Genomic DNA, 14,162 nt, shown 5'->3' on the forward strand with positions numbered 1-14,162 from the left:
GTCATTTGTAATCATCAAAATTAAACGAAATAAACATTTGAAATATATGAGTTTGTATGTAATGTATGAATATAATATACAAGTTTCACTTTTTAAATGGAATTACTGAAATCAATCTACTTTTTCATGATATTCTAATTTTATGACCAGCACGTGTGTGTGTGTGTGTGTGTGTGTGTGTGTGTATATATATATATAGCAGATAAATCCAAGTGAAATACAAATATTCCCCCTCTTGGAATGATAATAAATGTGCCCCGTTTCTTTGTCCCCAGCTGATGGACCGAGACCTGAAGCAGTCTCAGATCAAGAACATCCCTCTGGAGTTTGAAACGGCCACAGAGCTACTGAAAGGAGGGGGAGACGTGTTAAAACAACACTTTTGTCTGGTTTAAAAAAACAAAACAAAATCAGGACTGCCTTTACTGTGTCGTCACTGAATGTGTTTATCTGTCTAGGATCAAATTAGGACAGTTTGAACTTTGGGATCAGCACATCTACAAGAATAAAAACATTTTTTTATTAATTTAACATGTTTTTCATACCTGTCGATGTTTTGAAAAATGATCAATAAACTAAATCCATTTTCTTGATTTTTTTTTTTTTGGATGCTTTTATTCTGTATTCAAGTAGTTTTAGAAACTCATCTGAAAATGTTTACAGATTGCATTTAGAAGATTAGAATATTTTTAAAACAAAAAGGTCACTGATGGTGACTCAGGTACCACTGGACTTCTCGTAGGGCTGTTTTCTTGTGTAGGTGAGGCCTCAGTGTGCTATTTTCTGCATCTTGTCTCCACATTTCTCTTGTTAAGTGGACCATATGGCCACACAGCGGGCAGCCCTGAGTACAAGAACACAGTAAGGGCAAATTCTGAATCATAATGGACTTATTTTTCCAAAGGAGCCAGCCAGACCTAAATGTATCCACAGACAGAGATGTCTTCGATGAAATATAGAACCTTTGGATTCGTGGAGGCGTCTTAACCTAACAACAGTCCTGTGTGCATTTTTATTTTCACCACTTTTTTTTTCTTTTAAATCAGGCCAATGGACACAGGTGAAGACCAGGAAACGAGGCAGTCAACAAAATCCAAATTCCTTCTGAAAACGACTGAAGAGACTGAAGGGATTTAAACAGGTAGGAATAATCTGTTCGAACAGGACTGGAAGTGTCTCCATGACTGATCTGTTTGCTTATTTTTACTGTCCTTAAAAATAAAAAACAAGTTTCTCATTGCATTCATTCATTTAGTAGATGCCAATAAATGGTAATCTGTTTTTGCCATAAACTGCTAGTAACTAAACACTGTGGCTCTTTGCTAAGGTGTTTGTTATGCGAAGGCTTGCCCTGGCTCATCCCTTGAGTTAGGTGTCTTTTTTTATACTATTTATGTTTTATCTAGTCTGGCTTCTTGAATGCAATATATACTAAATTCACTTTGTTCACAAAAGTTTTCTTTTTGACTGGGAACAGATAATTGTATGTGCAACAGATTGCAGATTTTTTTGTATCAGCTCAAGAAACCAACATGTTAGGCGGGGCTTTGAAAATATGACATTTACATAAAGATCCTCTCTCCAAGTGATAGCAAATCAAATCCAGGTTAGTACGATGATACAGAGCAGGTATTTTTTTGTGGGACTCAGATGTTCTGACATCATAGAACCTCTCTGTATAAAGCTGTAGGACTGATTTGAGTTTTGTTTACTCTTGACGTTGCGGCTGCCATCCTCCACAATCACCTGTGAGGAAATAGAAGCTGTCCAATGTCAGTCAGCACAGAGAATCAGTTTGAGCAGAGGGACAGAAGCGAAAAAGAGAGCTTTTATTGTTTGCCACTGGAGGCAAAATTCAACAGTAGTCATGCCTGTTTCTGTTACGGAACCAGTGGATGGATTTCAATGAAAACTTTAAAAATGTAATAACTGGCTGTGCAATCTAACTTTTGTAGTCAACCCCATTCATGAAGGTCGCCTGAGCAGAGCCACGTTAGCAATCACAAAAATGGGCTGTAACTCGGTCAGTTTTACCAAAATAGAGCTTAAATTTATTCTGATAGTAGCTGAGAGTCACATACTCTGAGCACTAACACATCTTATGGGATCTCACAATATCGCATGAGGCTGCGAAACATTACCTACAACCAAAAAGACTATGACATCGTAAAAGTCTTACATGAAAGGTGTCGGGCGATATGCATTTCTTCAGGGAATGCGAAGCCTTTATTTTGCAATGTTGCACCACAAATAAAATCACATTGTTTGTTCACTGCATTGTTGACACATGTTGAAGCAGATGGTTCTGTTTTGCTCTTAATACCAAAACAAATGCATTAGTTTAAAAATGAGAAATCTTTACAAGCATTAACCTTGGAAACCTTACAGTATGCACTTCCTGTGTGTGTGTGTGCATGCAAAGGTACATCCAGGTCATCATAGATGGGGATTTACCCCCCACCGATGAAGGCTGGTGCTGTTTTTTTTCTCCCCCTTTTCTATTTTTCCCCTGTCATGGTGCTGTTGTGCCAAGTAATCCTCCCTTACATAACCGAGTGCAGCTCTCTCTTTCTCACCAAACACACTCACACACACCCGCACACATAAATCACTCCAGTCAGCACTTACAAACACATGTTGACAAAGTGCTGCTGGGGGGGCAATAATGTTTAATTGCGAAAGCGATTTAACTTTCGATCTGTGAGTGATTTTACATTTAGGGATTGATTATGAAGCTGAAATGATTTACCGGAACAGGCAAATTGTGGGAGATGAATTGATTAATTGAATGAAAGATGGTGTAGGAATTAAACACACAACCTACAAAAAGGTCTTTTGGATTCGTAGTGTTTGCTGTGGACTTTTATTATTGGTAAGTGTTTTTGTTTGGCTGAACTTAAAACACTGATTTCAATTCAGAAATATTGCAAAAATAAGTGGTAATTTATGAACAAAACAGAATTTTTTCATATTTTCTACATAATGTAGAAAAATGTTTCATATCAGTTAGTTAGATAATTAATAGTCTGAATGCTGATTCAGCATTCAGACTCTTTGTTTTTTATATATATTTTTCTTCATATTCTTCACAATCTATCTACTTCAGCAAACTTTGTGCTATTTTAGCTGTTCATACATCAAACTTTTCAGCTCTTTTATTCATTCAGTCATTACTGAATTGCCTTTTGGGGATAAATAAAGTTGTCTGAATCTGAATCAATCAGGAGATGAGTACTGTCACTTTTCATCTCTGCAACATTTATATTTTTAAAAAATATTTAAATTTATTTTCCACTATTTTCCCCCACAGATAGACAGTGAGATCTCTTCAATCTCTTCAAAAACACTGTTCTCTAAATCTGTCTCAACAAACTTGCTCTATTTTTTTGTGTTGTGCTACTTTTAGAATTAGCTACCATTCTGCTGCTTTTAGCTAGATCTTTTTTGGTTGCTACTTTTACATCTAGCTAACATTTTATACACATTTCTCTGTGTTTTCATTGTTGATATAATGAATGTAATGAGAATACATTTGTTTTTTAAATTTTATTGCTTTTGTTTGTCATTAATGACTGTTTCTCTGTCTTCCATTTAAAACCATACAAAAAAATAAATATATTGCTGTTTATGTAATTTGAATTAACTTTTATTTTTAAATTCCTCTAGATTTCCTTTTCTTTACAGACCTAGAAGTAGTTTATAACTTTTGATAGCTGGTTCTGCAGAACAGTTGTTACTTTGGGTTGTGACTTTTAAACCCACAGTTAATATTACTCGCTGTACAGTATAAAGATCACTAAAATGAAACAATCTATTTTTAAATGAATTAATCATGACGTAACACCAGCTTGCATGAATAACCTAGTAACTAATTCATCCTCAGCTGTTTGAAAGACAGATGTGTTTGCGTCTTTCTTTGTACAGAGATGAAGCGTATGGAGTTCAGATTGTGGACTCATACTGTAAAAATGTCTGATTTTGCAGATGATAATGAGGAGTCAAACCACCAGCTGTAACGTGGACGGTCTGCTGAGACAGTCTCAGATGGAGTTACAGTGGATCCAAAGACAGCTGGCTATGATCAATGCCAGAAGCATCCATCACCTGCACACCAAGGGCAAGGTAACAGTGTGAGGCTCCTGCTGCAAGATTAAACTCATGAAAAGAAGATTAATTTGAATCAAAGTTCGGACTGAGTGTGCTGTGATTGGTCTGCAACACAACTTTACTTCATCCTTGGTAGTTTAGGCTACCGAGAACTTAAAATCTAAATATCTCATGAACCACTGGATGCTTTTTAATGAAACATTCAGGAAGTAATCATTGGGTGTGCATCTACAACTCGGTAACTTTTGGATTCAATCCATTTCAAGATGGCCACCGCAGCTATTAAACATTAGCCAATGCAAAATTGGCTAGAGAGCTCAGAGAAAATCTGAGCTAAAAGCAAAACGGCTACAACTGGCCGGTGATATGGGCCTTAAATTCTTTTTGTTTCAGCGCTAAGGTTACAGCAAACAGAGATCTAATGTGTCATTTTCTTATACTTTCAATAAGAGTTGACACGTAGCCTACGTAGGAGGACAGTGTGCCTGTAAAAGCACTCTTTAGTGTTAATAATCCAGGCTGTCATGTGGTCTAAAAGCAGCAGATTGTTCAAGGAGCTAAATGACTCTTTGCCCTTTGCTGTTTGCATATTTAAAGGGGTCGTAGCCTGTTTCTGCTCAATCCAGTTTCCATCTGTTCCTGAGCCCCCCTCTCTGTGGGCCTTCATGTCAGGCCTGGAAACCAATTCACTGCGAGTATTGCGTCTGCCGCAAAAGATGGGAACAGACAGGGAGCAGGTGTTGCTAAGCAACAGAGTAGAACAGAGCGTACTTCCTCCTGTAACACACACACATACACACACACACACACACACACACACTGTGTCTTTTTCTTTCTGTTCTCTCCTCTGTCCTGTTCTCTGCCTCGGTGTTAAACAGAAAGCAGAAGACACTGAATGCCTGCTGCTGATGTAACTTCACTAAAACCACCTTGCTGATTTAATTTGAGCTCTTTTGGGGGATTTAGACGAGGCGAGGAAAGCAAACTGATGCCCGTTTGGGAGCTGCAGCGTGAACTACACTGATTCCAGGTAAAAGTTACAAGCATTAAACTGGCACTAGGAAAAAAAAATTCAAAATGCTAATTAACTCTGGCTAATTGCCAGAGTTTTAAACAAAAATAATCTTATGATTGAAAAAGCTGTCGCAGTTTTGCTCAAACCTTGAAAATGACGTTATGGTTGATCTCATGTGACATTATGAGATCTGTTGGGAAGGAATATCTGCTACTAACACACCAAATTTAGCTCAATATTTGTAAATTTGACTAAGTTATTGCCATTTTTGTGCTAAGGTCAAATAGCTGGAGTGGTCATATTGAATTGGATTAAATCCAAATGGTAATCAGTGTTGACTGTGAAAGTATCTAAAAAAAAAACATGACAGCCTGCAATACTCGCAGTGAATTGGGAATAACTCTCAGGTAATATCACACCAAATATTAGCTCAATATCTGTAAAATTGACTGCACTATACACATTTTTGTGTTGGTCAATGTCACTTAGCTGTGGTGGCCATTTTTAATTGTATTGACTCCAAAAGTTAATCAGTTGAGGATCTACATTTAATGATTATTTTCTAAAATTTTCATTAAAATCTATCTAGTGGTTCCTTAGATATTTTGCTAACAGGCAGTGATTAATGGCAACTTTTTCGAAACATATCTTGAGCAATCATTTAGTGCTTTGAGCATGTATTGTCAAAGACTGAGCTAATATCGCGCCAAATTTCAGCTGTGTTAAAGCCATTTTTGTGCTTGCTAAGGTTACTTAGCTGTGGCTGCCATCTTGAATCAGGTTGTCTCCAAAAGTTAGTCAGCTGTAGATGCACATCCAGTGATTACTTTCTGAAAGTTTCATTATGATCCATTCATTGGTTCATAAGATATTTTACAAACAAACAAACGAACACAGACACACAGACAAAAACACTAACAAAAGCTTATTTTAAAAAAATATGCCATTACATTTTATAAACTTTATACAAACTACAAAAGACAAAGACCTAACAGAAACTGAATGAAGTATTTACAGTATTTTGTTTGCTGCCATTATTGTTCTAATGCTGCAGAATGAACTGAGAGATGATGAGAAAGATATATGTTTAAAATGACTTAAGCGTCTACAGTAATATAGTGTGTATGTGTGTGTGTAAAAACATGTTAATGCATCTGGCAATAAAATATAGAACCATTAGCTTACAGGAGACAGCGATGCTGGAACAAACTGCATCCAGAGGTGGGAGAAAAAAAAAGCCAGCGTGTGATGTAATGATTTAGACATGACTGCTCAGCAGATTTACTCATCCCTTTGAAATGAAAGCTGCCGTGTGTGAGTCTGTTTTCGGTCAAACAAGGAGTAAACATGGAGGAGAGAGAGACTGTGAGAGAAAAACAGAGGGTTTACAGAGCAAGCTGACGGATGGAGCCACAAAACTGTTAATACATTCAGGGATGAGGCTGTGAAAGTGTGTATGTGTGTGTGAGTGTGTGTGAGGGAGAGTGCCAGCAAGGTAGCTGCTGATACACTCTGCCAGCTCCAGCTGCATGCAGCCGAGGCAGACTGTTAAAGCTGCAGAAGCATTCGGTGCACTCCCACACTCAGACACATGTGCACACATGGACGCGTCGCTTCTGCCTCTGCTGTTTGTGATGTGACTGGAAAGGAGGAGAGTCATGCCGGGACAATAGGAGGCAATGATTTCGAGGTAGGAAGTTTTTTTGCCACAGTATTTTATCTTTATTTTTCAACTATGAAGCTCCTGCATTGTTTGGCTAAAGGATGTACCCATTTTATGTCAAAGAAACAATAATTATTAGCTGATTAATATGTTATGTACATATGTTATATGTTTAATATTTAAAATATAACTTGAACAAAGTAGCTATATGGTCCTAAAAACTTAGTTTTTCATCCTGCTGGAGACTGTTTTTTATTGTAGATTTGTAGTTTTTTTATCCAAGGTTGAGTGAATTAGTCAGCACTGATGCAGGTCTTTCATTCCGACAGCAGGTGGCGATATTATAGCTTAAAATAAGATTAACTCGGGCTATCCTGACCCCAAACACCCAGATCAAACCCAAAAGCCACATGTTGCTTTTCAAATTTGAAAGATTCCTTCACATGAGTAACCAACAGAGCAAAAAAAAACATAATAATAATAATAATTAAAATACAACAAAAGCTGTTTTATTCAGTGAAATTTGGAATTAATGGGCATTTCTCTTTCATAATGAAACAAAATTGATGTCTGCCTCAGTGCAGAGCACAAAGCCGTAAAAAGGCCCACATTTTATGGTTGCATGTCATAATATCTCAGCAACTATAAACAAATTTTCTAGCTTCTAGTTTCTAACTCAATTTTAAATTGATAAAGCATCTGAGTATCCAGCACTGGCTTTCTTAGCTTTATTTAGCAGGGCAGAATTCATAAAAACTTAGGTTCCCTTTGTTTTGTTTTCATTTTGGATAAAAAATTTTGTGGTATTTCTGTTGCTTTTGTGATGCATATTTTACAAATTATTTTCTCAAGAAGATAATTAACTCCACCTTGGTTGGTGTGCTCTGTCTGCACTCGTTTAGTAGCTGCTACTATTTACATCAACAAATAACCACAGTAATTTATGTAAACAACCATGTAATGTAAAACTGATGGTGGTGGAAAGGTTGATAAAACAGTGTTTGCATGAACCACTGTGAGATTTTAATGCTTGAAGCAGTTTTAGGACAGCAGCAATTTGCTTTAACCTTAGCTGCATTTAGACTAGCCTTTAGCTCATCAATCTGGTCAAAAATAAACTCCATTTCTCCAAACTCAAACCCTTTTAAAGAGCTGTCTACTACAGGTAAGATATTAATTGTTCGGATCATTACAAAACCTCACTTCAAAATGTTTGAACTATTCCTTCACCAGAACACCCAGATCAGCCAGAGCAGGCTAAATCTGTCTAGAGCAAACCTTAATAATAAAAATAGACAAAATAAATAAAAATACACAACAATGTGAAATAAAAGAAGAAGAAGAACAACAAAAATACCCCAAAGTTCAAAAATTGACAGAGAAAATGGGCCATACGTTTAACTACGTGCATTGATGCACACATCACTGCATGGAAACAGCTGCAGGATTCATTAGAATCAGTTATGTAAGTGAAAGTTATAAACAGTGTCCATATACACGCCTAATTCCCCCGGAAGGTACATTTAATATTTATGTGTTTTAATATGAAACACGACATCTTTCCACCATTTGGCAAAACAAGATGGTTTAGGGTTGATATAGAATAAGACAAGATACAAAACAAGTTAACATGACGATACATTACAAGTATTTTTGACTAGACAGCGTTTTATTTCAGGCAATTTGTTCAGTCTTGAATTTATTTCTGTCAAAATTATGTGTTTCTAAACACACATGGAGACGATAACATGAGCAAAACAAGTGAATCAATCAAACACGTGAGCCAATTAGGTTTGTTTTAAAGCTAACAACCTTGAGTCCCTGTCGGCTGCAGGCATGTCCATGTACATGTTTAACTGTGTTTGGAAACAGACGCCTGCCGTCTTGTTTCCATGGTGTTCTATCTACTGATTAGGACACCTCACGCCAATGGTTCCATTAATCCAGGATGTTATTTCCTTTTCTGTACGCTTCAAGAGACACCAAGTTATCAAATAAAGTAGCTCGAGATGTATTGCAAAAGGAAATTAATTATTTCTGTTATACACATTGAAAGAAGAAACCGTGTAGATGATAAAGTGTGAAGATGACTCTATTAATCACACCGAGAGAGAGCCTCTTATGCAGGTTTGCTTTTGTTCAGCTACCATTCTTACACATTTTAAATCTGCTGACCCATGCAGCATTATTTTAGTTATTGTTTGTGTTTTAATGCTGTCCACGCTGTTGTGGCTTGGAGCAACACAGAGCTTTGGAAAACAAACAGAATACACAGGGAACTACTGTCGTTTTACACAATGGCTGACATAATCTGCATAGCAATTTGCAGACTGTGCAGGCAACGGACAACCTCTTTTGTATTTTGTAAAATATTTCTAGCGCAAGTTGTCGAGACAAATCCTGTTGGTTCTGGTTGCATCCATGTAAGGCGTGAAACTCATCATCATCAGCAATTAAACTTCTTATTAAATTAAAAAAATTATATCAATTATAGCAATGAAAGAACGTCCAGGGCACAAAGAAGGATGGCTTGACAACAATAATTTCCTTTCTGTTCCTGGGGTATTTGGTCACACTGGACGTCATTGGACCCCAGAGGTATCATCATGAGGCAGTAACTGATGGCTTTCAATGTTGTGACGCACGTCACGCAAAACTCTGGATATGTCTGCAACACACTTCTTACTAAAGAAAACTGATTCAAATATCTAATGCACTTTGTTCTTTACAAACTTGCACAGAGCTAAAAAAAATGTTTCCCTAAAACTGTCCTTGGAAATCCTTTAAATCCTTTCTATCTGACATATTTTGAAATAAAAAAAGAAAGAAAATAAAGCCTTGAGGAAGCTTGAGGAAGTCAGAGTGTTAGCCTACGATCAGTTAATTTGCTTTGGACGGCAGGTGATAAAAAGTAATATTTGGGATCCTGTTGTTCAGGAGTGTGTCTGTGATGCTGCTGCTGTCAGACCAGCAGGTCCCCCCACAAAAACACAGATGAGCCCTTCCTGACCAGACGGCTCAGCTGGGTCCTGCCCCACACTGGTCGCCGTCACACTGTCTGCATCCACCAGGTCTGAGCCGCTGCTCATCCTGACCCCCTGATTAGTAAACTGAATATACTGAATCATGTCTGTCTCAGATGTATTGGCTGCCACTGATTAGAGCTGATGGGTTTGCTTCAGAGCCCAGGCAACCAGATGGTAAAATCCATTTGATTAGTTTCTTATTTTGAAAGGAGTAGGAGTTTATCTGTGGGCTTGTCTGTTTGGCAAGCCTGCCATATGAGCAGGTGGATGTTGTTGTCTTTCTGTCTGCTCAACAAGTCTGTCATCCTGGCTTTAGTATTTTCCTGTCAGGGAAAAATAAAATGTTTTTTTTTTTTTGTGTTTGGTTAGCGGAATCTGGCTAGTTGTCAATAGTGAATGTTATTGTGCTTTTTGTGTGCCAAATATTAGAGCAGCATGCTAATTGTGTAAATGCTGATTCAGCATTCCCACAGAAACACACTGAGATTCCTTCAAGAACAAATCTGCTTCAGCATACTTGCTTTGTTTTTGTCTTATAAGCTAGCCCTTTGCTACTTTTAGCTTTTAGCTACTTTTACTATTTTTGTTTAGTGTTTTGCTACAGCAGAACACTAAAATACTAAAAGCAGAGAGAGCAGAGATAAGGCGTGAAGAGATTAAAGTAAACTGAGTTCAGACTATACTACCAACAGTTTCTTTTGTCCAAAGTGATAATCTCTTCTTTTTATAGCAGTGATAATACTTGAGTGTCCGGCATGGCTAAATGTACTCTTCATGAAACAAACAAAAAAATAAAAATAAAATGACCATCTTTTTTTTTTTTTTCAAGATTTCAAATTGTTGCATATTGCTGGACATAAGTTGGCTCCAGCAAAGGATCAAGTCAATTTAGGGTCCGAGTTCCTATTTCAGTTATAAACCAAACAAAATGCATCCAATTATTGACAGAGAGTGCTTTAATTTCAAGAGGCTCAGTTCAGATCCACTTCTTCTTAAGTCGGCTTCGCTTTTGCCTCGAAACACTTACGTAAATCCTCTGCTATCAAGCTAAAAATTGATAAACATAACATTTCACTTACAATAAGTGCAAATAGAACCAAATGTTTCGCAAACATATTCATTTTTTTTTTTTTTTGTCTTTCATGCTGGAGGACTGTCTGAAAAAAATGAAGAAATTATCTACAGTGCCTGAGAAAAGCCTCCGGCTTGCTTTTTAGAGATATAAATGAAAGTTTGGTTTACCGTAAGAGCATATTCGTTGCTATCAATAAAAGTTCCCTAGCAGAAAAAATCATTGGTAAATCCCACTGAGGCTCAAAACCTGCAGCAGCAGCTTTTTGAGGGGTTTAGTAATTCAGTTCCTGTAACCAGCTCCATGAGATGGAACTGCTCTGCTTTAAGCAAGATTGACAATAACTCTACGTATCTTTATTTAGCCTGTGTTCAAATGTTAGTTTTTGAGTACTATGATACGTCCCTCTACTTTTTTAGAGTTTGAATCTGTCCATGTATTTCTGGGCAGAAAGTGGAGAAAGACCACTTCTGTGAATGTCATGACTAATGTCAATACAGTCTCAAATATCCCAAAACACTAATTTATCTACATCTTAAGTTTTTATTTTAAGTTATGTTACTAGTACATTGGTTTTTAGATTTTTATTACCTCTGAGGAGTTGTAGGTCTCAGATCAGGTGCTGATGAATGTCACAATGTACATTAGCATTTGTGATTTTCCTCCATCTTTTGTCTTTCAGTCTAAATATGACATTTCGTCTCAGCAAGCTGCAGGACACTCTACAGCCTACAACGTAAACCGCTTTCGACTGCTGGAGGAGAAAAACCGAGCTTTGAAGCATGAAGTAGTGACTCTCCGCCAGGAGAAACAACACTACAGGAAACTGGTATACCTGCTTGTTTCTTCGTCCAAGTGGAGCCAGTGCCTTACAAAACAGCACAATATGATAAGATACAAAACGATACAATGCAATATATGATACTAAATGATACAGTACAATACTATATGATACAAAAAAACAAACTAAGCTCTTTGTTTACCTGCCACTAAAAATTACTTTTTTTTTTTTTTTTTTACAATTGCATTTATTTATTACAAATTAACATGTAACATAACCCGTGGTGAAGTGAAATGGTTCAGATGCAGTTTTACCAGCCTTTTATCCATCTCTTATTCTTTAAGGATAAGGCTGTAGTACGGTGACTCACATGAGCACCCACAGTGCACTTCCATCGTCCAGTCCTACTTATGCAGACGTGTGGGCAGGCATGATGTATAGTACAACGTGGTGTATGCATAAGAGCAGCATGTGTTAAGGCATATATTATGGAGTGTATTTTTTTTACAGCGCTGTGTATGTTTTTGTTAACACAGCATGAAAATGCCTTTATTTATGTAATTAGCTAATTTGTCCTTTGCAGGACTCCTCCAGGTGGTCTTAGATGGCTACAGGTGTGTGAGCCGTTGTCTTGGCAACATGCCTATTTGAAAGCACGTGGACATACTGCCAGGAAGGAACTGATAGACCATAATAGGTGCTTCTGTTTGAGGCTTCATGCACTTGGTATTATATTTAGTAAAACAGAGCAATGGGCATGGAAACCTTTACTGGCAGTGTTTCATTGCAGGTGAGAAGAATCTGCCATGTAGAAGTTCATAGAATTTCCCACATGTTGCTTCTAAATGAACAAAACTCCATCCCCTCTTTCACTTTACTCATCTCTCTCTCTCTCTCTGTTAATGTTGCTCATTTAAAGTCAGGATGCAGCTCGTGGCAGTCTGGTAGATTTGGGAGACTTTTCTGTCACCGAACATATAGCAGCGTCAGCCTGCATCATTTTTCAGTACACACTATATGTGCTGCATATTTTCCAGTGCGGGAGATGCTGTTAGGAGGCAGTCCAAATGGGATCCCGACTTTCTGACAGACTTTTTTGCTCTGACTGCCGACAGCTAAACCCACACAGACTGCATCATTCTCATTTATGCAAAGCCAGAGTCAGCTGCGGATCAGTCGGACTGAGAGAAGCTCAGATGTGGGACCTAGTTCATTCGAACATATTTGCTTGAGCAGATGTGGTTTGTGGGCTTATACTTTGTGAGGGCAATGAAAAAAAAAAGTCAAAAACAAGCAGAAATGTGCTCTTAACATTTTTACAAATTGTCAGTTTACAACAGTGGACCAGATCTTTACTCTTGTGGAGTTGTTAAAGAGGTTTTTTGGAGTTTGACTGTTCAGTCTACATGTGTTTCTGGAGAAAGCTTACCACCATGTTCCTCCAGGCGTTATGTGGGAGTACTGTGGGAATATGACGCACCGGGGTCACTTTTAAGGGGTATCCGGTCCTTCCTTGACCTGACCACAAATAAGAAGACTAAAATAGATGGATGGATATATTGTGACAAAAAAATATATACACACTAATGTGATATTATTAGGCAATTTTAATGCACAGCTTTAAAACAAGCATTAATATATTTTTTTTAATTCACAACTGATGCTTATATTCTTACTCCAGTAACATCACAATGGTGTTTTGTCTATTCCATGTTTACTCTGCATCATGACAGCAAACTCAGAAGCCTTTCTAATGTAAGAGCTGACCGACTGTATATCTGATCAGTATATATTGTGGTACCAGCATGTCTTTTAGTTGTAGTTTCCGGCTCTTTCCCAGAGTTTCCACCCCTCATTGTGTTCAAAAGGTTTTCATGCTCATTTCATCGCAAGGCAATATTGTGTAGTTTGGGGTGGTAGTTGGAAATTTTTATCCCAAAGTTTCTTTCAAAAGTTGTTTTGGCCAGATTGAATTTCAGAGGTAACTGCGCGCATTTTTCCAATCAACTCTGTTGCTCTTTCGAGCATCAAGCTAACACCTTTTAACATTTGCTTTGCCAGGAAAGATGGATTTCAACAAGTCATCAGTTCAGGTCTTTGTTTGTTCTTTCTTTTTCTTTTTTTTTGCTACCTAAGTGACAACAGCACTTACGAAGGATGTAGACTGTTTAAACCTTTGGACTGGTTGCCTAGAAACAATCTGAAATGAACAGCCAGAGAAAGGTACCCCAGGTGAAGAATGACCTTCTGTGTGTTGTGTGGCTTCTGCTAAAAGGCCACAGCTGTCTCCCTGGACACCATTCCTATGGCAACAATTATGTACCGCTAGCAGCTGGCCCGCTCAGATGATAGCCCTCATGATGAAATGGACTGTCCCACTGAAAGGAGGAGCAACAGCCAATAAATAACCCCTAATAGCTGTGTGGTCTCGGCTGACCCTGCAACCATGATTTTAAGTTCCTCTAATCAAAGTCACACAGTCAGACCAGGGTTAATAA

The 14,162-nt window shown here is 37.7% G+C and overlaps 2 protein-coding genes across 10 annotated transcripts in view; both read left to right on the forward strand.

The window, feature by feature from the left end:
• noc4l (nucleolar complex associated 4 homolog) overlaps positions 1–593 on the forward strand; it is an 8,006-nt gene extending 7,413 nt beyond the window's left edge. The window contains exon 15 of the mRNA XM_017410536.3: positions 276–593. Within this exon, the coding sequence (XP_017266025.1) occupies positions 276–395 (120 nt within the window). The 3' untranslated portion in view covers positions 396–593. The remainder of the gene's footprint in view (positions 1–275) is intronic.
• Positions 594–636: 43 nt separating this feature from the next.
• Positions 637–14,162, forward strand: part of LOC108232683 (RIMS-binding protein 2) — a 67,321-nt gene continuing 53,795 nt past the window's right edge. For 6 of the 9 annotated variants that reach the window (XM_025004709.2, XM_037979497.1, XM_037979499.1 and 3 more), the window contains exons 1-3: positions 637–1,141; positions 3,985–4,122; positions 11,566–11,712. In XM_025004709.2, the coding sequence (XP_024860477.1) occupies positions 3,985–4,122; positions 11,566–11,712 (285 nt within the window). In that variant the 5' untranslated portion in view covers positions 637–1,141. Of the gene's footprint in view, positions 1,142–3,984; positions 4,123–6,135; positions 6,813–11,565; positions 11,713–14,162 lie in introns of those variants that run through there. The other 3 variants (XM_037979494.1, XM_037979498.1, XM_037979496.1) reach the window with 3 other exon arrangements.

The sequence above is a fragment of the Kryptolebias marmoratus genome, linkage group LG14 (assembly GCF_001649575.2).
Source record: "Kryptolebias marmoratus isolate JLee-2015 linkage group LG14, ASM164957v2, whole genome shotgun sequence".
Taxonomy (NCBI): domain Eukaryota; kingdom Metazoa; phylum Chordata; class Actinopteri; order Cyprinodontiformes; family Rivulidae; genus Kryptolebias; species Kryptolebias marmoratus.